This window comes from Ooceraea biroi, chromosome 4, assembly GCF_003672135.1.
Source record: "Ooceraea biroi isolate clonal line C1 chromosome 4, Obir_v5.4, whole genome shotgun sequence".
Taxonomy (NCBI): Eukaryota; Metazoa; Arthropoda; class Insecta; order Hymenoptera; family Formicidae; genus Ooceraea; species Ooceraea biroi.
The window spans coordinates 14,851,432-14,875,002 of NC_039509.1; the positions used below are offsets into that span (position 1 = coordinate 14,851,432).

At 42.6% G+C, this 23,571-nt stretch overlaps 2 protein-coding genes across 4 annotated transcripts in view; both read left to right on the forward strand.

Annotated features, from left to right (window-relative positions):
* Positions 1-140: 140 nt before the first annotated feature.
* Positions 141-8,792, forward strand: LOC105284000 (histone H2A.V). 2 transcript variants are annotated; one of them, XM_011347175.3, is made up of 5 exons: positions 141-329; positions 475-552; positions 5,948-6,061; positions 6,737-6,866; positions 7,129-8,792. In XM_011347175.3, the coding sequence occupies exons 1-5, from the start codon at positions 156-158 to the stop codon at positions 7,188-7,190; spliced, it is 558 nt and encodes a 185-aa protein (XP_011345477.1). In that variant the 5' UTR covers positions 141-155; the 3' UTR covers positions 7,191-8,792. The 2 variants fall into 2 exon arrangements, with proteins under 2 accessions (XP_011345477.1, XP_011345468.1); XM_011347166.2 differs by lacking the exons at positions 141-329; positions 475-552 and adding an exon at positions 2,681-3,013.
* Positions 8,793-9,289: 497 nt separating this feature from the next.
* The window catches only part of LOC105284025 (cadherin-87A), a 191,478-nt gene continuing 177,196 nt past the window's right edge, over positions 9,290-23,571 (forward strand). The window contains exons 1-2 of one of the 2 annotated variants that reach the window (XM_011347213.3): positions 9,290-9,423; positions 11,272-11,406. In XM_011347213.3, the coding sequence (XP_011345515.1) occupies positions 11,369-11,406 (38 nt within the window). In that variant the 5' untranslated portion in view covers positions 9,290-9,423; positions 11,272-11,368. Of the gene's footprint in view, positions 9,424-9,598; positions 9,945-11,271; positions 11,407-23,571 lie in introns of those variants that run through there. The other variant, XM_011347222.3, reaches the window with a different exon arrangement.

Consider the following 23,571-nt stretch of genomic DNA (forward strand, 5'->3'; position numbering starts at 1 on the left):
TTTTTGCCCATCTGTTTACTCGATTTTGATTCGCGCGACGCCTGGTCGTCGCATCGTCCGTGAGCCAACAGACACGAACACTCGGGTAATCAGCGGGCGTCGTTTGCGCACACGCGTGGCGAGCGTTATCGCTCGAGCGATAATTCCGATTGGTCATGTCGGAGGGCGCCTGCTGCTCCGCGCCCATTGGCGGGCGCGCGGTCACGTGGTGCGAGCGCCTGCAGCGCCAAGCGCATTTGGCGGGCTCGTCGCGTTTAGACGGCGTCGTTCGTGGCTCCTCGCGAGTCTTTCGTGTCGAGCGAGTGCCTGAATATCCACGTAGCGCGATGGTGAGTATCCGCGAGTTTTTGCCGCGCTCGGTGGCCATCCGCGGTCGCCGCGGGCATCCTCGCGCACCGCGGACCCCACTGCGCCCACTGACCGAGTTTCGAGGCCGTACCTCGCAAATTAACCGTGATTTTCGTGTCGGAACAGGCTGGCGGAAAGGCGGGCAAGGACTCGGGCAAGGCGAAGGCGAAGGCAGTCTCGCGTTCGGCCAGGGCCGGTCTGCAGGTGAGTCGCCGACGTTGCAACGCGCGAGCGTACGTCGGTCGCGACGAGCGGGCGAACCCGGTGCGTCCGCGATCGCGCGTCCGGCCGGCGTTGATACTCGACGTTTCCACTTCGCGGGGAGCTTGCAGGTTAGACCATCGCGGTTGGCGCGAAAAACCCGGCCGGCTCGCGGTACCGTGACCGGTAACGCGGTTTTCGGCGGCACGCCGCTCGCCCAGGTCCTCGTGCACGCGCGTCGAGACGCGTCGTTCCTCGTTCTCGCGGCCACCGCGTCGACTCCCGAGAAACATGTGCGCGGAGCGGTCGGTTTTTCAAACTAGTCGCGTGCGGACCACGGGCGTGTTCAAACGCGCGACCCCGACCGGCTCGACCGTTGCTCAGTCGCTCGTCCCCGGGATCGTTTCGGATCGGGCGTTCGACCGCCCGGCGGCCACGACGACGCGTCGTAAATCGAGAATCGATTTTTACCGGCCTTCGCGCGGCCCGTAACGACCGCGCGGCGAGGATCGCGCGGTTCGGGCGAGCTCTTGAACTGACGCGGGGAAGCGTGGCTTCCGTCCGCCGTTTGTTTTCCCCGTCCCGCGATCGTCGCGACCGACGGTTGTCATCGATACCTCGCCGCCGAGATTTTTATCGTATTTACGTTCGGCGGGCCGCGTGCCGCGTAATATTCCGCGGTGAATTTACGTCGGATCGTACGCGCGCGTACATGCGCGGTCCGATGTCCGGTGTTTATTCGACTTGATCCAGTGAATCCCCGCGGAATTACGATTCCGCGCGGGCGGCCGGTCAAACCGACGCGAGGATTGTAGATTTCAGCGGACCGATCGCCGGCGCCTGATAATCGACGGTTGTACATCGTTTTTATTGGACGCGTAAAAGGCGTCGTGACGTTCGGAAGCATCATCGGCGGAGCGAATTTCAGCCGCCCGATCGTGCGAGGAATGCAATTCTCGCTGATATAATTCGACGATCCGGGCAACAAAATTCCGACAAACGAGATTGGGAATTACGTAGTACGGGATACTTGATGCGTGCAGAGCGTCCGCTAATAAGCATAATCAAATTAACGTTTTCCAACAAAAACTGATTTCTTGCTAATGAAATTCCGATTGATCCGTTCGGTGTTGTAAACAGTCGCGATGCCAAACAACTTTGATAACTGGAAAAAAAGGGTTATTATTGTGATCGTTTTACCAATTGATTCTTCACACTGTGCTGATTTAGAACCAAAGTGAAAGTTACGTACCAACAAGTGAGATATATTTTAGCGAGCTTGTAACATTCGAATTTTCAGTGCTCATTTCCGAGCATCTCGCTGAAATGAGAATACTTTCGATATTTCTCGATATTTAGTTCCCGCGTATGTATTCTTTTCAATAAAGAAACTGCATTGAAATTAAATTATTGTCGGTTATCGGTATTTCTCAGGAATTCGAACAATCAACTCTGCTTTTGATACGTTATCGACGTCACGCGTCGTTCCCACTATCGTGATTAAAGTTCTTAATTGTGACACCGCGGTAAGCGATCAGAACGATCCGACCTTTAATTATTAATCGCGAACGGGGAATTCGCTCGGTTATTCGCGGTTAGCGAACGATATTTATGTTCTCTCATCTGCTAGATTTTAAACACCGGACGCGGTCGGATCTTGTTTGTCTACGAAGATCGCGTACGGCCACATTTAGCTGATTTAGCGCTAAATGCGGCATGTGAAAATAAAATAATGTAAGGACGCGGTGGGCGCGCGGTACGCTACGCGTCGATACTACTGCGCGGTAGTTTCGTCGCCAATAATAATTTGGCATGTAATATCACTCCGATATGTCGCACGGGCCGGAAAGAGATCGGCGAGTGCCGGCAGAGAGACGACGCACCGAAACATTTCGCGAGAGCGAGCGTGGGATCCGTGTTTCAATCACATCCCGGAGTGCATATGTGCAGAAGTGGATCGTGTTCAAGGAGGGTATCGATCGAGAATTAAATGTGCCCGATGTGATTCATTGTAAATACGTGTAAATGTCGGAACTTGATGAAAGCACGTTGCTCCGAGGTAGATAAAACTGTTTAATTAACTGATGTGTCGTCATATATTAATCTTATCTCGAAATATGCGGTTATAATAATAATAATACGGAACATGTCCACTGCGTACATGCGCAAAGTAAAATTTGGAGATGCACTTATGACTAGTGAAACGTATAGGACGTGTCCGAAGTACAGTCGAAATTTTCGTCGGCAGCTAAGACACTCGCGAATTTCTATTTTTATCGTTCCAATCGCCGTCGTTGAAAGTGCGATAGTTCGATACGCCGATCGCGAGACCGCGGCATCAGCAACGGCGGTAAAATTATTGTGCAACAATATCGACCATGCTGGGGCGGGGGAGGAGGGATGGCCACTTACGAGCAATCGGCACGGGAGAATCGTCGAGCGGAATTTTAGAACAACGGCCGGGGTGCGTAATATATAGAGCGTAGTTCTCGAACGCGTTCTCGGATCGGATGACGAAATTTCGTGTCAAAAGCTGGAGAGGCGTCGAGTGAGCGAGAGGGATCCCGGGGAGGGAGCGAGAGAGAGCCAAATTGTAACCGCTCGATATTCCTAGCGTGAGAACAAGACGCGGGCTTCCGATATTTCGCGCGCGTTCGCCGAACGCGGAGGAGGAGCGGGAATTTTTTCGGTTCTCGGGGGAGAATAGCGAGATGCCGAAATGACGAGCGGAATACATCGGACGCCGCGTTGGCGCGAGAATCAGCCGGGGACGCGCGGCCCCCGGATCTCGACGATCTCCGGGGAAGTGCATCTCCCGACGGCGCGGACGACCGAGAACGACCGAATACTTGTCCCGGTCGTGGAAAAGCGCCGGGGAAATCCGTGTCGTCGCTTATCGCTCGATACTCGGCCTCGGCCCGCAAGAGTTGCTGACGCCGTGACCGACCGGCGAACGTAATGCGAACAGACAGTAGAAATGCGCGGACACCGTCCAGGAAACATTTGGCCCGTCGCGGCCCGGCGTCGTCGGTAAAAGTTCCGGTAGAAGTCACTAGATGCGCGCTCAGGGTCGTGTTAAGGGGGGAGCCTGCTTTAGAACGTTGAAAATAAGGTATAATTTTACGAATTGTTTTTGGAGAAACTATACAGCGGATCATTATAAAACTTTGATGCATTTATTAGTACATGTTTAAAGATAAACAAAATTATTTTTTTATTTGAATATATCGCCTGTAGAGGTCGTCCTGGAGGCATCTTAGTGCAGCCGGCACTGTAAATTGGTGAGCATTCTCCTGCCTCCAAATTTCATCCAAACTGAAAAGTTGAAATATTTTCTCGTTATTTATGAATTCCCATCGTCGATGAACCTTTAATATTCATAAAAACATTAAGTTAAACAATTATTTTTGCATGAAAAAGTTCAAAAACTGCCTAAAAATCGTACTTTTGTGTTCTAAGCTCCACCATTTTGGCACTTTTCAACTTTTTTCTTCTCTCTTTGGTTCATCGACGATGGGAATTCATAAATAACGAGAACATATTTCAATTTTTCAGTTCAGACGAAATTTGGAGGCAGGGGAATGCTCACCAATTTGCAATGCCGGCGACGCGGCTGCACTAAGATTTCTCCAGGACGACCTCTACAAGCGATATATTCAAATAAAAAAATAATTTTTTTTATCTTTAAACATGCACTAATAAATGCATCAAAGTTTTATAATGATCCGCTGTATAGTTTCTTCAAAAACAATTCGTAAAATATACCTTATTTTCAGCGTTCTAAAGCAGGCTCCCCCCTTAAGAAAGCGCCAGCATCGTGTATAAATAAAGTGTTTTGATAAAATATTTCGAGCTAATTTAAGTTGTTATTATTATCGAGATTAAAATATGCGAGTAATGAACGTTTTCAGAAATTTTTGTTTGCGCGTTCAGAGCGGCACCACCAAGAAAGTACGTTGTCTGACTTAAAAATGTCTAATTTGTATCGACAAATTTTGATGAAAATTCCCATAAAGCAGTCAATTGATTTTGGTATTATTTAAGGTAGACTGTACTGCCAACCATTCGGATCTAGTAACATTTCTCATGATTTTTATTTTATATGGTAGTCGAATATCCTTTGGTAATTGTGATGTTAAAATGGTGTTAAAACAAACTGATTTTTCCGAGTAAGCGTCTACCTTCTTGTGTACGCGAACAAATACGTCCCTGAAGCGCAGCGAGTGTGAATAGGCATCAGCCGAGAGCACGTTGCCGCTGTAAGCACTACGCCCAAACGTTATTTACGTAGTTTTATCCACCTTCGCTCACACGATCCGCTATGCACTGAATGTTTCTTAACATGCGGTGATTGACTATTCGCTTTACTGCTCAAGATGATCCGTTTATTCTCAAACACGCTCCTGCGAGCGCACTTTGCATTACGAATTGCCGGTGGGGTGTTAATAAAAATTTGAAATATTCCTCAATATTATTATTATTATTATAAGAACTTTGCACGCTACTGACGATTTCGCAAAGTTTATGTAGCTTATATTGAATTGATGGAGAAGTCCGTGCCAATTTTGTTAAGAATTAATTTAAAACATCGAACTTTTCTGGTCGATCTAATAGAAACTATCTCTCGCGCGTCAAAGCATCTTTCGATTGTTTCACGTGCGTTAAGAAATTCTCCGATGCAGAATATTATTAAATGATATCGCTCGATTTTTTCCGCAAATTGTTTGTAATTCTTTGATTTTATTTTTTGTGCTTGACTTTTTCTACTTTAATTTTATTTTGTATATTCAGTTGTTATTCAATTTGTTTTACGCTTCTCGGTGGGAAGAACATGGTTCTTGTGCAAATGCTCTCAACCACGTGTTTCCAACCTCGACTTACTCCTCTTTGAGCGTTTCCACATTGTCGTACAGTAACATTGCGAATAAATGCTGAACAAATCTAAAAGTACAAGTTTCTCTTACGTATTCTCTCCTTTTATTTCGAATTTGTGCTACTGCCGACTTATTTCCCCAGAATAACGGAAAAGACGAGAATTCTGTTGCGCAACCGCCCGGATTAGACACAAAAGTTCGGTCTTCGGTTTGAAAGGAAACGTGTATATCTTATCCAATAAAAGGATAAAATATTTTTTTACACAATAATTCTATTTATCAAGTTTATCGTAATTTCGTGTCGCGAGTATTCTTTTTGCAAACTTCGAGTTTGATATAATATAACCATGAAGTCGAGCTTGTATCACTGTATTAGGAAGTTTCGTTGCATTCCTCCGCGTAACGAGCGGCGTCGGTCGTTTCATTGTGTGAGAAGTGTGTCGGTAGCGGAACGTACGTGCCGTGCGTTCTGTTGCATTTGAATTTGTTATGAGAAGAAACAATAATTCACCGATTTGTTACAGTTTCCCGTAGGTAGAATTCACAGGCATTTGAAAAACAGAACTACCAGTCATGGTCGAGTAGGCGCTACTGCGGCGGTCTACAGCGCGGCCATTTTGGAATACCTCACGGCCGAGGTGAGTGAACATATGTAAAAGAGTGAGATGAATAGCACACGCGCGAGCGAGGGAGCGAGAAAGCGCGAGGCGCATTGCAACCAATATTGGAACGGAGACCGAGACGAAAAGCGAGACCGACTATTCGATTTTGAATATTTTGATAATCCGCAAAAAGAGCAAATATTGCAACGAGCATGTAGAATTAGAGGAAATGGAATATTCGAAGATACAGGAGTATTATGTCGATTGCCGGTTTTTAAAATGCGCTTTTTGTTGATATATAATTATTAAATTATATTTACTTTCGTCCTCCCATTTTCTCTTGTTACCAAAACGCTTTAATTAATGTAAATTAAACAAAATATTGTATAAACTTGCAATAATTACGCATGTTTGATAGTTCAACATTGATGTTTAATGATAATTAATTAATTGATGATATAAAACGGAGAGGAAGTCAACAACAGAGAAAGAGAGGTGAAATGTAAATATGACGTAGAACAGCCATTGTGGACTGAGTGTCTCGTGGAACTGACGAGGGCGACGCGGTCGCTAAACTAGCATGGCTGACTTTCCCGCCTTTATTTCTCAGCGAAATGCACGAGGAATCGATTAAAAAAATGTTTAACATTAAATTTATAATTTGCATCTGTTGATACGTGATTTTGTAATTTAATACAATTTCTTGTTTAGGTGTTGGAGTTGGCGGGAAATGCATCGAAGGATCTGAAAGTCAAACGTATTACACCTAGACATTTGCAACTCGCGATACGTGGTGACGAAGAATTAGATAGTCTTATTAAGGCAACTATTGCTGGAGGAGGTACGTTATATAATTATAGTTATTATTAAAAAATAATATAGAACGTTACCTAAATATCCTTTTTAATTTCTAAAAATTGTTAATAAGTTGAGATTGATTACAAAAGTGTAGCATAGTAATTATATTTTAATCATATTTTCATATCACAAAAGTCTTTCGATATAATTTATGTAAAAAAATTATCTTTTGTATTATTTTATATTGACGAAAATACGAGAAAAAAAATACAAATTACACATGTTTCGCACACTTTGTGTTGCAGGTGTCATTCCACATATCCACAAATCGCTTATCGGCAAGAAAGGTTCGCAGAAACCAGCATAATTTAGCGGTAATTGACATTGAATATTCCGAGATGGATAAAGCGGAGGAGAGAGAGAGAGAGAGAGAGAGATAGAGAGAGAGAAGCGCCGAGCAGTTTGTTGACAAAGTGTACCTACATTACTAAATCAATGGCGAGACTGGCGTGATATACATGTACACACACATATACGTATATATGTGTATGTATGTGTATGCATATACATATATATACATATATACACGCATCATGTGTGCGTATATATATGTATAGATATATACAAAAATAAAACAGATATTGATATAATTTAGTGTAAGTAAAAATGAGAGTTAAAGAAAAGACAAATATTCAAATCCACCACATTGGCAGACGCGGGGACAGAGAGGAAAAGACGAGTCAACTTCCGGCTGAGAATAGGAAATTTTTAGTATATCGCGAGCGATGCGTTATAGCATCGCTCGTTCGAGATGATGGCAGTCATTGACAACACAGTTTGTGATTCACGAACCCGCGAGAGCATCAAAAAGCGCACACCAGTGTTTTCAATTACCGAGTCTAATTATTTACCATAATTATGTGGAGGGCAAAGCTGTCGATTCCTCTATTACCGCGTGTGAATCGCTATCGCTTAACTGTCCCCTTTTATTTTTCAATCGCGTCCCATGCCGCCATGATGCACGTTTTATTAACTTACTCTCTCACACATAGCACCATTCTCGTTTCACGACAGTAATGTGAGAAGTGCTGCGTAACATCGTACGCTGTTGAATTTTCCATCGATTCTGCGTTTACACATTTCGATACGCGTCGTTTCGAATCTATTCCGCATACGAACGTTCGGGACCCCGATATGTGGATTAAACGGTTTCAAATCGTCAGGTTGTCATGGGCGTACCCATGCCTCCTGACATGGTTTTCGACTGGAGTATAACTGCGTATGGTTTGGCCAAATACATATATGTATAGAGATATAATAAAGTTTCCGGTTCCCTCGATCTACTAGTTAGATATTACATTGATCTCTTGCATCTGTCATAAATTTCTTACGGTTTTCTTCTATTATGATGAATCATGATGATTATTATAACATTTCAACAACTGAATTCACAGTTTGAAAGTTTATCTAAACGAATTCGATTGTATATAGCGTTTTTAATTAAATGCAAAACCTGATGCCAGCAAATGTTAAACTTCGTGATAGGAATATTTAAAACTAAAGCAAGCTTTCGTCGTAAGGCAGATGAAGAATTATCATACTTTCGTTTAAATTTTCTTGAGTAATTTTCGAAAGACACTTCGCGACTCTTCTAAAATAATGTGAAATCGATACGAGGCACACGAGCTTTCTTTGTATTTGTACAAGAATATGCGAATTCTGATTCTTCAACTTTCTTTTTTTCTTTATTTTAACGTTTGTCCCACTTCGTTATTTGTGTACGATTTAGCATAATTTTTATTATATCTTGCGGTATGTACCGTACATTAAGCACACCAGCCATATGTAAAACGTTCATTTTCGTAATAAAGACAAATTTTATTATTAAATTTGTTTCGTATAAATCATACATTATAATTATCTCGTAAAAACTTGATCTCTAGGGAAACAAATATAGAGCTTATTTTTTAGAAAATGGAAAACGATTACTTTATATATGTACCCTTCCATAAGCGATCCTCAGTATCTCCCAAATAAGAGCAAAACAAATGTAAAAATAAAAAGGATTAAAAACAATTTTGCAATATGCTCATCATATTTATATATACATCTTGGAATAATAAAATACATTTCAGGACAAAGTGGAATCTGGAATATTAAATCAACTTCATCACTAGGTTCCCCAATTCGATTCGACTGTCCGACGATGCTGCACTCGGCGCACGACTGTGTCGCCCGTAGTCGCCAATGCCGTCCGCGACCGCGCGGTGCTGCCACCTGGCGGGCGGCGCGGCAAGCTACCAGGGTCCCGCCGGCGGCGATCTCGACGGGCTCTCCTTCCGTGTGTGCGTGCGCCTACCCGAGCAGCGAGCGAGAGAGGGGGCACCAGCGTCGCTGGCGGGCGCGAGCGAGACGGAGCGAGGGCCGGAGCCCCCACCTCGCGGCGGCGCGGCGGCCGCGGCGTTCAGAGCCGCAGTCACCTCTCACGGGTACGGTCGGGTCGGTCGGTCGGTTTCCCGAACTGGACTGGAGCAATCGTACGCACCGCGATCGCGCTCTCGCCCGAGGCACCTCGGGAGCTCCGCCGTCGCCGGACCTCGGTGAGTCCCTCGCAAGGGCCGCTCGCGCGCATACGCGTACGCGCACGCACGCCTCGCCGTGCGTCCTTCGCTCCGCGTCGCGAGAGCGCCGCGCGACCCGGGCTCGCGGCGACAGGAGCGAGAGTGCACTCCGGAGGACGCGCGGCATCTCGAACGGAGAGAGACGGAAAGAGCGCTCCGCCGTGCGAGTCGTTCGAAATCGCACACCGCCCCGAGGGTCGGCGGGGCTCCGCTCTCGACCGCACCAAGTTGCCGGTGTTTACGTCGCCGCGTCGTCGCCGTTCAAATTCGACCCGCGCGCGCGCGTGCACGAGCGATTTTCCGGCGATCCTCGCCCGCGAACAGCGTCGACCGCCCGCGAAACTCGCGTCCGGAAGTACCCCGAGGGAGGAAGGCCTACGCTTCTTTTCCCCGTCACTCGCCTTCCCTGGTGGTGTCGTTCGTCTCCGTCGTAGGGCTTCCGGATCTCCGCTTGTGCGTGATTCATTCTGGTCCGGGTGATTCGCTCGGGCGTTTCGAAGGTACGTTGCAACAGTCTCCGAATGCAACAACGAACAAATCCTCTGCTCCATTGTCGGAGCGCGAAATAACGTTCCTAATATTTTCATTTCATCCTGTTTACATTGCAAGCACGTGAAATGTCGATAATTGGTGTAAATAGTTGTATAAAATACTATCGAGTTTTACGAATGTAAAAAGCGAATTACGTTGTATCGATGCTGCTCTTTACATATTTCAACGCCATTTATGGTCGCGCGGTAAAAAGAGCGGTTTTATGGTAGGAAGTTGGTTTGCCACACGTAACGGTATTCACGTCGATTTATCTGAAAATGTTTACTTACAACCGTGATATTCGCGTTATTCTTACATTTTGATGTATCATGCGAGACATCGAATCGATTTATCGCAACAGTCGATTAAATTTCACCTAATTACGTTCACAAACCCGAATTATTTATTAATTATTACGAGTAGGAAGGATTAACGAGCGTGCGCGTGTAATCATGGTTGCATTGGAGCGCGGATGGAGGAACGTAATTACGAACGCCTACCTTCGTACTTAACGGACTGAGTAAATCAAAGTACACACGAAGTCTTCGCTTAATTGACTCCATCTTTTAGGAACGTAATCGAAAGCAAGTAACTCGATCAAACTGTAATTTCTTTACTTTCTTAATCTTTCGAGCGCCACGTTACCTTCGCTATGTCTAATGAAATTGGAAACTTGAACGTGGGTAAACATTATTTGTCCTATTATTATCATTTTTCACGTTTATTTGTCTGACGTGTTAATTAAAAGAAAAAACAATTAAAATAAAAAGCGCAATTAATACGGCCTTGCACTCATATGGTTTCGCATATTTAGTCGTTTATGCATCGTGCGCACGCATACAAGAGTAAGAAAAAAGAAATATCGAGAGTTCTTAGAATAAAATACAGAAATAAAAAACGAAATACAAGATCGAGCGCGAAATAATACGCAGCGTTGCGTCGCGTTCGTTTTGCGAACGACATTTTGAATTTTGAAAGTTGGCCGCGCGGGCGGGGACGCTCAGCTAACTTCAGTTCGCAGTTCGAGCGAGGATGGCCGCCGCCGCGGCGATTTGAATCGCGTCGCGTCGCGTTCGTTTTGCGAAAGACATTTTGAATTTTGAAAGTTGGCCGCGCGGGCGGGGACGCTCAGCTAACTTCAGTTCGCAGTTCGAGCGAGGATGGCCGCCGCCGCGGCGATTTGAATCGCGTCGCGTCGCGAGTCGGTTCGAAGCTTGCGCTTCGCGAGCGCGGATTCGGAATTCAGTTTTCGCCCCGCTCGAACGAAACGCAAGAGGAACGTCTTTTGCTTCGAAGATTGGCGTGCACGGACGCCGCTCGGATCCCTGGCATGGAATGATCTACTCGCCGTGACTCTTCCCACGCAGAACGACCGGCCGAGGATTCTTCGAGGATGACGGGCAGACACGCGGAACGAGCCGTCGCTGTTCGGTGAGTCCCTTTTCCTTTCATTGCATTTGAAATGTTGACGTGGCAGAAAAATCGCGCTTAAAATGTAGCGGTTATGCGCTTGGATTTTATTGGAGCGAAAAAGAAGGCGAAAGTAGACAGGTGCTGCCCCCGCCATAACGGGATAATTAAATTGTGGACTCCAAAGTTGGCTTTTGAATGAACCTTTTACCTCAATGCATAGTTATCGACTGGCTTTACGCTCTATATACACGTATGTAATATCACAGGCAGGAGAATGATAATTGACGTGATAATAAATTGCCTCCTATTCAACAAAATGTCTGAACATTAATCTCAAAAGTCGAGACTGATATTAATAAACTAATCAGTAAAGTTGGATGCTAATACGCGAAGATTTGTGTAAAGCGTGTGTATAAAGATTTATAGCCTGCGTCGATATAACAATTCATTTTAAATATTATATTAGAAATGTATGGAATAAATTTTAACACTGGAATATTGACAGAGCACCTAAGCTAAAAGCAAGAGATGACGAGGGGCCTTTCAGCAAACTAAACTTGATAACAGTAAAATAAATAAAGAAAGTTTTTTCACTTCACTTAATTTCGAGTGAACTATTAGTGGAATTGCGAGTTCTGTCAATTTCCAAGATATTTCCAACGTCAAAAACTAAGCAATTATGGTAATTAATAACTTCCCGACGTTCCCGTAGAAAAATCGATTGCTCGCTTGTCAGAGTTTCTAATAATAAGTTGATCCGATAGAGCTCGAACAACTTGCATTAAACTTTTCAGAGCAGAACACATTTTAGTTCTCTTATTTCTCTACATTGAAATATATATTAATTGAATCCTAAAACGCGCACTGTTATTCATATTAACCTTTTTTTCGACTGTAGCTGGAGTCTGTTTCTGATTTGTAATTTAAATATTAATATTTAATATCTATTTTTAATATTTTAGGGGCTGGAAAAGGCAGGACGGCTGCGAAAAATGTAATGTAAATGAAATTTATTGGAGTAAAACTGACCTAAATGGAAAAATATAATTATCTATCCGAATGTTTCCATGCGCAAAACAATGAATAATTGAAATACTGAATAACACAGTAGCTCTGGCTTTAACTGGCCATGAACGTTAAACAATGATATTTGAAGCGTTATTAGTACAAATATAATAAATCCAATATTTCTTATTTTCAAACTGAAACGGTATTACGTTCGCCTTTTCCAGCGGTACAACACAGCAATTGTAATACAACGATAATTATAATTATTTTCAATATTACGATCAATTTATAATCGCCAAAGACATTTTGCGATTATTGTTTATTCTAAAACTCCATTGATTCAGAAAATCTATTGTATAAATTGGAGACGAAGCAATGCAATCTGATCTCATGAAAGCTCGCATTTTCGAGACGCGCGTCTACTGCTCGACGAAATCTTGTTCACGCGGATGCAACGGCACAATGTTGTTAATGCGAAGTTTTGCCGGTCACGAAGACGCCTTACTCAATTCGGCTTGTTTTCGCGCACACGCGGATGTAACACTTCGCCGGGAGCAATTACGGAACTCGTGATCTAAGTTCGCGTTGCGAGCACTGGCGATAATGAACCGAGATCGCCGTGCAGTCTCCCAGTGCAACATTGTGTACATATCGCTTTTTCATATGAAGTAGTAACGGGAACGTGATACGAATTGTCTTCTCGGAGAAAGATGCACTTTACCTTGCCCTGCCTTGGTGTTTCCAACGAGTTTTGTATGAAAATTTTTCGCTTGTCCGACAAATCGGTAAAAGCGTCAACAAACTGCTGTCAAGAAATTCCGACTTTCAGTTTTACATCTTACGTATACCAGATTTGTCGGAATTACGACAAATCAGGAATTTATTTTGAAGATTTGTGTGAGAGGATGCCATGTATATATTTATTTATAGTTAAGCTATAAATAAGCTGAGATCAAGTTATGCTTAACACGGGAGATCATGCATATAGTCGAGCTAAAAATGTTGCGTATGACACAAATTGGTTTGGTACTTTGAGAGTTATCGTCGTGCATCGTAATGGATGTAAATTAAGTGGCTTTCGGTGCGGCATGACAGCAATCGCCATCGTCGCGCGCAGCAATTAGGTAAAACGTATCGCTCGAGCACAGCCGACTGTTTTACGATATGAGCCCGTAGATTTCGTACGTTACACGCAGGATTTACCCGACCCGTATTTTGGCGGCGTGTTCGCTGAGGTAAACGCAAGGGTATACGGGATTATTGCACCAGCGTAATATTCCTACCGTGGCGCACTGTTTGCATCATCGCGCCCCTCGTTCACTGTCCGTTGATTTTAAAATACGAGCAAACGGCATCGCTGCCGGCACAGGCCGATTTTCGATCCTTGAGCAACATCGCGATCTCTCCACGAGAACGCGAATACACACGGCAATATTGCAGTATTTTTTCAACTTGTTTTTACAGCTTGTTTAGCTATGATGGACGATGCTTCGTAGACACTTTGTGAGTATCACGCAAAATTTTTTTATCGGAGAAGATCGAGTGATTGTAGTTATTTTAGTTGGTAGTTATTTCAGAAAGCAACGTTTAATTTCTTTCTTAAATAAAATCTTTATTTAATATATCGTATCCGAAACATTTCAATCGTCACATATAGTATAACAACAAATATAACAAAAAAGGGAGACTAAATGTGTAGATAGTTAAAATTGTCGATTTTATTTTTGACAGTCTTTATGGATTTCGTTATTTATAATAATTATGCAATTGTTTAGTTACCTGTAATTTTTTAAACGAATATAGTTTTCTTGTGCTTTTCATATTATCTTGCTCTCATATGAAAAAATCTCATATGCAGAAAATATTCTATATGTAAAATTATCGGGATGCGGAGGCTCAGAAGCGTTACACCACAAGCCTGCGTTGTTGTTTTTCACGTGAACCTCTGGCATAACGGTTGCGTCTTACGAACGTGTGAAAGTTACCGTACGCGAATTAAAAACGGAGCAAAGTCGGAAGCAAGATCGTGCACTAGAGAATGAGCGAGCCAGCGACTTTGCTTTCGGCATTCATCATCTCGTCGTGAAGCAACTTGCGCATTGTTTTATAAAGCCATAGAAAACGACTTTTCGAGAGACAGAGAGAAAAATAGGGAGAGAATGCTTCGCGGCAATTCGCGAGGCAATAATCGTTCCCGGAGAAGAGCGCTTCAAGCGGAAAGTTCCCAGCACATTTTTCATTAAATGCGCGAATCCTCGGATTTAATTGAAACCGAATATCACGGGACTTGAAATTTCGTTCTCCTCGTGTTACCCCTCCCATCTCCTCGTTTTTCTGCAATGATGCAATTTTTGTTTTAATGAGTACGATGGGTTATTCTTGTTTCGATGGAATCTCGCAAATACGTCATAATAATTCCTCTCGCTGACGCCAAGAAAAGAGGTCAAATAATTTTAATATACACGCAATACGAAAATTCTGTTCAATTATGAACGCAAAATTCTTGTACCTACAAATATTTAAACGAATCTTCAAATCCTTAATTATTTTTTCATATTCTATCCTAAAATTCGATTTCGAATTGCCGTCATCTGTCGTCATTGCACGAGTCAGTCAAATTCACGGTTCGAGAAAGGCATCACTTTTCGCGACTTGGAACAATGACGAATCTTTTACTTTGACTCCGATCTATTCCATGCCGACTCATGATAGCGAAGCAAGTTGGTATATTTCGCGTAATAATCTGAATACCGGTACTCGGCATGCAAGGTCGGTCGATCGTCATCCAGGCGCTGGCGAACGCCGCGGTGAAAGTCTATTCCGCGTGGAAGGGATCTCCTGGTCGTGGTTCATGCAGGAATGAACACGGAATCGTTCTCGGAACGAAAGTCCCTGGTCTACGGTCTCGGGAAAACTTCAACTGGCCTGCCGTGAAAGAATCGCGACTTGGTATGCTGAGTTTTCGCGCGCATAGATGGGCTGCGAAGCCGTTTCTCGCTTGAAAGTAATCGTTTCCTGAATCTCGTTGTAGTTAATAGAAAGTTAATAAAGATGTAGTTAATAGAGAATCTTTCTGTAAAATTTCTATATATATAATTCTATGTAAATATCAAAAAATATTTGAAATGAGAAGCACGATAAGTCGATTACATTTCGCTTACTGTTAGAGATTCGGGGTGATCAAGATAAGCCGTTTCTGTTTAAGACAAGAGTAGCCAGCAGGTTCAATTAGATGTAGAGATTTAAAAAAAAACGCAAAATCACACAATGATATTGCGTTGCCTATAGCTCAACAAATGTCCGATATTTGTTATGTCGAGATAGTCTTGCTTTTAGCTTTTAGTTTTTTAGTAATTTTTATTAGTGTGTTTAGTTAGTAGATGATTTTGTTTTAACAACACGACTGACTTTATTTAGTAATTATTTAATATTAAATACATTATATAAACTTTGAAAACTAACTAACGCGCTTATAATAAAGCTCTATAATATTGCAATGTATTAACAGTTTATGTTGTTACGGCTAATTAGTGAATAATATTCGAGCCAGACCGGAAATTTTATTTTACACTAAAAGTTTGTACAGGAAATATTTTACGCGAAATATTTAACATGACTGAAAGATAAACTCAAAACGTTTTTCATATAGATTTAATCTTCATTACATTTGTTATAAATCTAAATTAAGCTCGGAGGAAAATATGTTTGCTCACATATTTTGTGCGCCTAAATAGTAGCAATCGTGATAGCAACATCATTTCATATTATTGTATTATTTATATTATTTCTCGATCAAAATTTTTGTTCAAAAGAAATTGTGTCCGTGATACTTAAAATCTTACGTTTAAACATTGCAATGTGTTTTTTCTTTCAAAACGAATTATTAATTCTCTTGAAAGGGGAAATGTTACCATTTCTCAGCACATAATCTGCTCTCTCGAATAATATATTTGAATGGTCTGCAATTTTCCGATTATCCTATCTAGAATGTAGCATCTCGAGCAATTTGTGACTGTGACCTACCGCATTCTGTTCGCCACTAAGATGCAATCAGACTCGTGTCTTTGTCAGGCTAATCAAACAATACGTCGCTTTGATTGCATTGCTGAAATTGGTGCTTGATTGTCGTGATTACGCGGAAGCTACAAACGAGCTTGTATGATGGATATTTCGCGGCGTATCTTTGTTATACAAGGGGCACGATTATTATGCTCCAACTTACTTTGGGTAACTTTAGTTAATTTTCTGAAAATATGAAATGTGCTAAATAATGAGCATAGAGATGTGTAGGGACGAAATTTAGCGAGATCAATCAAATAATTTCTCTTAATGTATGGCATGTTTCACGATATTTTAGCTTTCCCGGTATAAAAAGCTTACGAACTTGTAATCTCGTTAGATCGTAAAACCGGAAGTTTGCGACTTCATAAATTCAATCCCACACGTCCGTATATAGTCGTTATTAAATTAAACGCGGACGCGCATTCCAGCTCTGTTCTATCGATATTAGTTTGCGCTGAAAAACAGAAGTAACGTGAACGTGACGCACGTCTCGAATTAAATCTCATAATTGCGATATCGCATAACTCGTTTTGCTGATATCCCCATTAGTTAGAAAATATATACATGTGTTTTTTGCTTGAAGAAAGGGGAAAAAATATCGTTAACTCTGAATAATTTAAAGAGAAATACTAATGATCATTTAAAAATGATCAGTACAAATATCAAATTTTTCATCAAACACGTTTTCTTTCAATTTTCCAAATTTGAGAATTTGCAATTAAAGAAAGCGTGCTTTGTCTGTGATATCTTAGATGTTAAACTCGTGCATACTAAAGTTTGATAATAATCTTTTAGTAACAAATTCTTGAAGAAATCGAATTTAATTAGAGACCCGATATACTGCATCGATTGTCTCCAGCTAGACACGGTCCTGGAGAGCCGACGATGTACCGTGTGAGCAACGTTAGCTTAAACCGTTATTCCGACATGGCGCTTCACCTTTATCGTAGACGGAAATATACAGTCGCGACGTATGCTGTATACGTGCGTAACGTGTCTTCCGACTTCCTCGACACGAATTCTTTCGCATTTGTGCACTGACTATCAACCGATGATGTTTTTAATGGGTATTGGGAATGGTATTGGGATAATCCGCACGAGTTTAAAGGTCAAAAGTCAATAGAGTTAGATCGCGTATTTGCTTTAATAAATAGCGATATTAAACGCGCACGTGAATTCCAAATTAATTTGGCTTGCAGCGTTCATTTCTGCAAAAGTCGCCTGTGAGGTCAAATCCGATTCTACTTGCAACCAACAACGAGTAATCAACCGCGAACCGGGAGCGTTCCCTCATCAATGTTAAATTCTCGTGGAAAATGTCTCGTGTGAGTCGTGGTGTCCGCAACGAAGCGCACGCTGATGCTTCAGCGCGCGGAATATGATAGATACGATCCGAAACTACTGGAACAGATGTACAGGTGTCCGGAAAGTGATTTATCATACGACCTGCCGGCTGGTCCCGAGCGAACTTCGCGTTGGAGGATTTTCCTCAGTGTTACGCCATGTACAGGATGCTGCGGGAAAACAGCGTACATCGATCGGATGATTCGGGGATCGTCTGTGAAAATATCGCGAGCAACGAATTTTTAAACGCCGTGCAAAAACATGAGTAACACGTTAAATCCCGATCTGGAACATTGCCGTTTTAACGTTAAGGGGGGAGCCTGCTTTAGAACGCTGAAAATAAGGTATATTTTACGAATTGTTTTTGGAGAAACTATACAGCGGATCATTATAAAACTTTTATGCATTTATTAGTACATGTTTAAAGATAACAAAAATTATTTTTCGATTTGAATATATCGCTTGTAGAGGTCGTCCTGGAGAAATCTTAGTGCAGCCGCGTCGCCGGCATTGCAAATTGGTGAGCATTCTCCTGCCTCCAAATTTCGTCTGAACTGAAAAATTGAAATATGTTCTCGTTATTTATGAATTCCCATCGTCGATGAACCAAAGAGAGAAGAAAAAAGTTGAAAAGTGCCAAAATGGTGGAGCTTAGAACACAAAAGTACGATTTTTAGGCAAAGTTGTTGAACTTTTTCATGCAAAAGTAATTGTTTAACTTAATGTTTTTATGAATATTAAAGGTTCATCGACGATGGGAATTCATAAATAACGAGAAAATATTTCAACTTTTCAGTTTGGATGAAATTTGGAGGCAGGAGAATGCTCACCAATTTACAATGCCGGCTGCACTAAGATGCCTCCAGGACGACCTCTACAGGCGATATATTCAAATCAAAAAATAATTTTGTTTATCTTTAAACATGTACTAATAAATGCATAAAAGTTTTATAATGATCCGCTGTATAGTTTCTCCAAAAAAATTCGTAAAATTATACCTTATTTTCAGCGTTCTAAAGCAGGCTCCCCCCTTAATCTCGACCTCGCGCGCGAAAACCTCTTTCGGACGTTTATCAGCGCAGGGCGTCGCGAAAATATCTGGACACACAGATCTCATCCGCGTGGAAATGTGTGCCGTGTAACGGAACGATGTCAATTCTACGCAAATGTTACGTAATAAAGCTGAATATAGCCGTCTGATTAGAACTCTCGAGAGCCACTCGTTTCGTGAATGTAACGCAATTGCAAGATATACCTCTGTACGGATCTCTTCTTCCTCGTTTTTGCGCGGAAAACTCACTCGAGAAGTTCATTCGAGCACTTTACTGGCGTTCTGTGTAAACTGCACGTAAGGCGGTATTAAAAAGTGATTTTTCAGCGCGTAGCTTCTTTCCGAACACCTCGTATAACGCGCACACTCCCGCGGGATTCCCATGCCACGCACTCGTGCTGGAAGTATCTCCTCCACTCGAGGGGATATCTCGAGTTGGAATACCGGGCTCGAGGCGAGGTCAGGATCCACCGGAGGATACTCGCGAACGCGAGCTGCTGCGAGTGGCGATGGTGCTGATACTCTCGCGCGAAGCATGGAATAATTGGCGCGTATTAAACTTCTGCAATTTCTCCTGTGTGTTTTCGATTTTATTGTCAGCGATCGTAATTTTCTGTAAAACGTAAAGACATCGAACATTCGATCGTACTTCCTCTCTCTCTTTCTTTTTTCTTTCTCTTTCTTTCTGGCGATGATGTTTATATAGCAAATATATCGAAATATGAAGTAAAACATCTCAGTGAACGCAAAAGATCAATCGTACGATCGTGACGCATCTCTCTCTCATGTTTCGTGATTGAAACGTCTATATCTTAATGCATCGCATAATTGCGGCAATATTAAGAATTTCAAAGGTACGTTTCAAATATCGTTCGTGTGCAATCACGTTTAGAAGTACCCGAAGTATAAAAAATGTGCAAACGAATATTCGATCGCGAAGACCATCGCTACCTGCGTGCGATCTTCTACGGCCGCATGGTCGATGACCCAGAGGATGTGCTAACGGATCGTACAACGTGCGACCGAATAAAGAGAGACTCACGAAGACGAGTCTTCAGTCAATACGACGAATGACGGATCCAAGTTGTCTAATTAAACATTGATTTACTATGCGAACTGCATTAGTTCCGGCGAGTCACCTTCCGTTTTTCACAGTGACTTTTCAATTTTCATCGTTAAACATCTCCGTAATTAATTCTTATATTGCAGACCTGGTAAAGCGTAGTTCACTCGATGTTAGAACAAATAAGATCTTATTATTTATTTGCTTCTCGAGCTTGAAGCTAATTTTCGGAAAGCCCTTTTCGTTTCTCGTTCGCTCGCTGCTTAAACAACATCGAACTGTATAGAGCCAGTAAAAAAATAATAACGAATCATCTTCGACTTCGCAGCATCGAGGAAGAGACGTGATACGCACCTGTTCTATTCGAATATTTCACGTGCACGAAATTATTATTAACAACTTTTCTAATCTGCGAGGCGAGGAGAGCACGATATTTCTTGATAAAAACTGATAAAATAAGAAGTCTCCTGCAATAGCGTTATGTACACTTTTACGTTTATCATTTTTGCTACATCCCGTATACCTATATGCACGTACATCACGCAACCGCGTACGTACATACATACATATGTGCCTTTTGTCACGCATGGACCTGACCACACATGCGGTTCTCCACGCCGTGTGCGCGGTCCATATATGCAACGTTCGCTGATGCAGTCCCGTATATCAGTGTGCTTTCTCTCACATGTTCGTATATACACGTACACTGGCATACGGATGGCACACACACTCGCATCGTCGTGTATCCTCGCGAGTTGGCACGTGCATCCGCGGCATGCATCCTCTATTCGCTCTCGCGCACCTCCGTGTCGACGATCTCGCGTACCGTATGCCGCTGGTCCAACAAGCCGAGGTTCATGCCTGGATGTGAAATAGGTGCGCGTGATAGGAGAGACGTGAGGGCAGGAGGAGATAGGAAAATATAGATGAGAGGATGTTGTATCTTATGATTGGATGACGAGAGTAACATGTGTGCGCGCGGTTACCGGTATCAGCTTTAAACGCTCCACACGCGGAACGTGCTGCTTCGTAAATCGCAAGTAACGGAATTGTTCTTGGACAACCGTATTTTGCATTGTTTCGCGATAAATGGGTTCCTGTCGAGCGCAAGCGTGTCGATGGAGAATATTTATTCGGAATAAACATCAAGACAAAATTGTGCTCTTGAAAAGAGATAAAAGAGTGGGATATTTTTAGAATAGAGAAGATCAGATTTGTTTTTTCGCACGGTATTGCAAGGCTCTCGCGTAAGTTTCTCGGCAGGAATGCTGCGATATCGAGTCAGATGCTTTTCCAACATGTGCGATGCGCATCTCTTTTACGTCGTGTCCCAGTTACGATCGGGTCAACGAGGATCGACACTGATAACGTAATTATTAGGAGTGTGATTTAGTTTTGAGGGTTTTGCAACGATGGCTGTAGTGTCAGTTTGTTCCAATAGCTGTTTCCGATAACTGTTGTTTCTTACAGTCTTGACATTATCCATGACATTTAGTAGCATTATAGCAATAGATGCAATAACAGTCGTGTTTATGTCATCGTAAAAATGCAACTTCCGAAACAGCATTTTCGACATGCGTTGCTTTTGTTTTTTAATCAAAAGAAAACTGCGGCTGAGGGTTATAGAATTCTTGTGGAAACTTATGGTGATTCTGTCCCATCAATTAAGACGTGTGAATACTGGTTTAGACGCTTTAAAAGTGGTCATACTGATGTGAAGGACAAAGAACGCTCGGGACAACCAAGAAAGCTTGAAAATGCAGATTTGCAAGCATTATTGCACGAAAATCCAACACAATCCACTTCAGAACTTGCCAGAGCATTAAATGTGATCGTACAACAGTTACCAAACATTTACATGAAATGGAAAAAATTCAGAAAGAAGGGAAATGGGTTCCACATTAATTATCGGAAAGTGCCATTGCGAACCGGTTGAACATTTGCATTTCGTTGATCGCCAGGCAAAAAAAGAAGAGTCTTTTGTCTCGGATTGTTACTGGGGATGAAAAGTGGATCTATTTTGATAATCCGAAACGCAGAAAATCATGGGTGGATCCAGGCGAACCATCAACATCCACTCCGAGACGCAATATTCACGGTTCAAAAGTAATGCTCTGTATTTGGTGGGATAGCGTACTATGAGCTGTTAAATCCGCATGAGACTGTCACGGCTGATCGTTATCGACACCAATTGTACAAGTTGAAGCAAGCATTGGACCAAAAACGACCACCAATTGCGAGTAAACGACGGAAAGTGATTCTTCTTCGTGACAACGCTCGACCTCACGTTGCGTTATCAGTGAAAGAAACATTATTAGAGCTTGAATGGGAAGTCTTACCGCACCCCGCGTATTCTCCGGACATTGCTCCATGCGATTATTATTTGTTCCGGTCGATGCAAGACGCTTTAGAGGATACACACTTTCATAATTTGGAAGAAGTGCGAAAATTCGTCGACGAATGGATCGACTGAAAAGAAGAGTGATTTTATCGTGGTGGAATCCATCTCTTGCCAGAGCATTAAATGTGATCGTACAACAGTTACCAAACATTTACATGAAATGGGAAAAATTCAGAAAGAAGGGAAATGGGTTCCACATTAATTATCGGAAAGTGCCATTGCGAACCGGTTGAACATTTGCATTTCGTTGATCGCCAGGCAAAAAAAGAAGAGTCTTTTGTCTCGGATTGTTACTGGGGATGAAAAGTGGATCTATTTTGATAATCCGAAACGCAGAAAATCATGGGTGGATCCAGGCGAACCATCAACATCCACTCCGAGACGCAATATTCACGGTTCAAAAGTAATGCTCTGTATTTGGTGGGATAGCGTACTATGAGCTGTTAAATCCGCATGAGACTGTCACGGCTGATCGTTATCGACACCAATTGTACAAGTTGAAGCAAGCATTGGACCAAAAACGACCACCAATTGCGAGTAAACGACGGAAAGTGATTCTTCTTCGTGACAACGCTCGACCTCACGTTGCGTTATCAGTGAAAGAAACACTATTAGAGCTTGAATGGGAAGTCTTACCGCACCCCGCGTATTCTCCGGACATTGCTCCATGCGATTATTATTTGTTCCGGTCGATGCAAGACGCTTTAGAGGATACACACTTTCATAATTTCGAAGAAGTGCGAAAATTCGTCGACGAATGGATCGACTGAAAAGAAGAGTCATTTTATCGTGGTGGAATCCATCTCTTGCCAGAGCATTAAATGTGATCGTACAACAGTTACCAAACATTTACATGAAATGGGAAAAATTCAGAAAGAAGGGAAATGGGTTCGACATGAATTATCGGAAAGTGCCATTGCGAACCGGTTGAACATTTGCATTTCGTTGATCGCCAGGCAAAAAAAGAAGAGTCTTTTGTCTCGGATTGTTACTGGGAATGAAAAGTGGATCTATTTTGATAATCCGAAACGCAGAAAATCATGGGTGGATCCAGGCGAACCATCAACATCCACTCCGAGCTGCAATATTCACGGTTCAAAAGTAATGCTCTGTATTTGGTGGGATAGCGTACTATGAGCTGTTAAATCCGCATGAGACTGTCACGGCTGATCGTTATCGACACCAATTGTACAAGTTGAAGCAAGCATTGGACCAAAAACGACCACCAATTGCGAGTAAACGACGGAAAGTGAT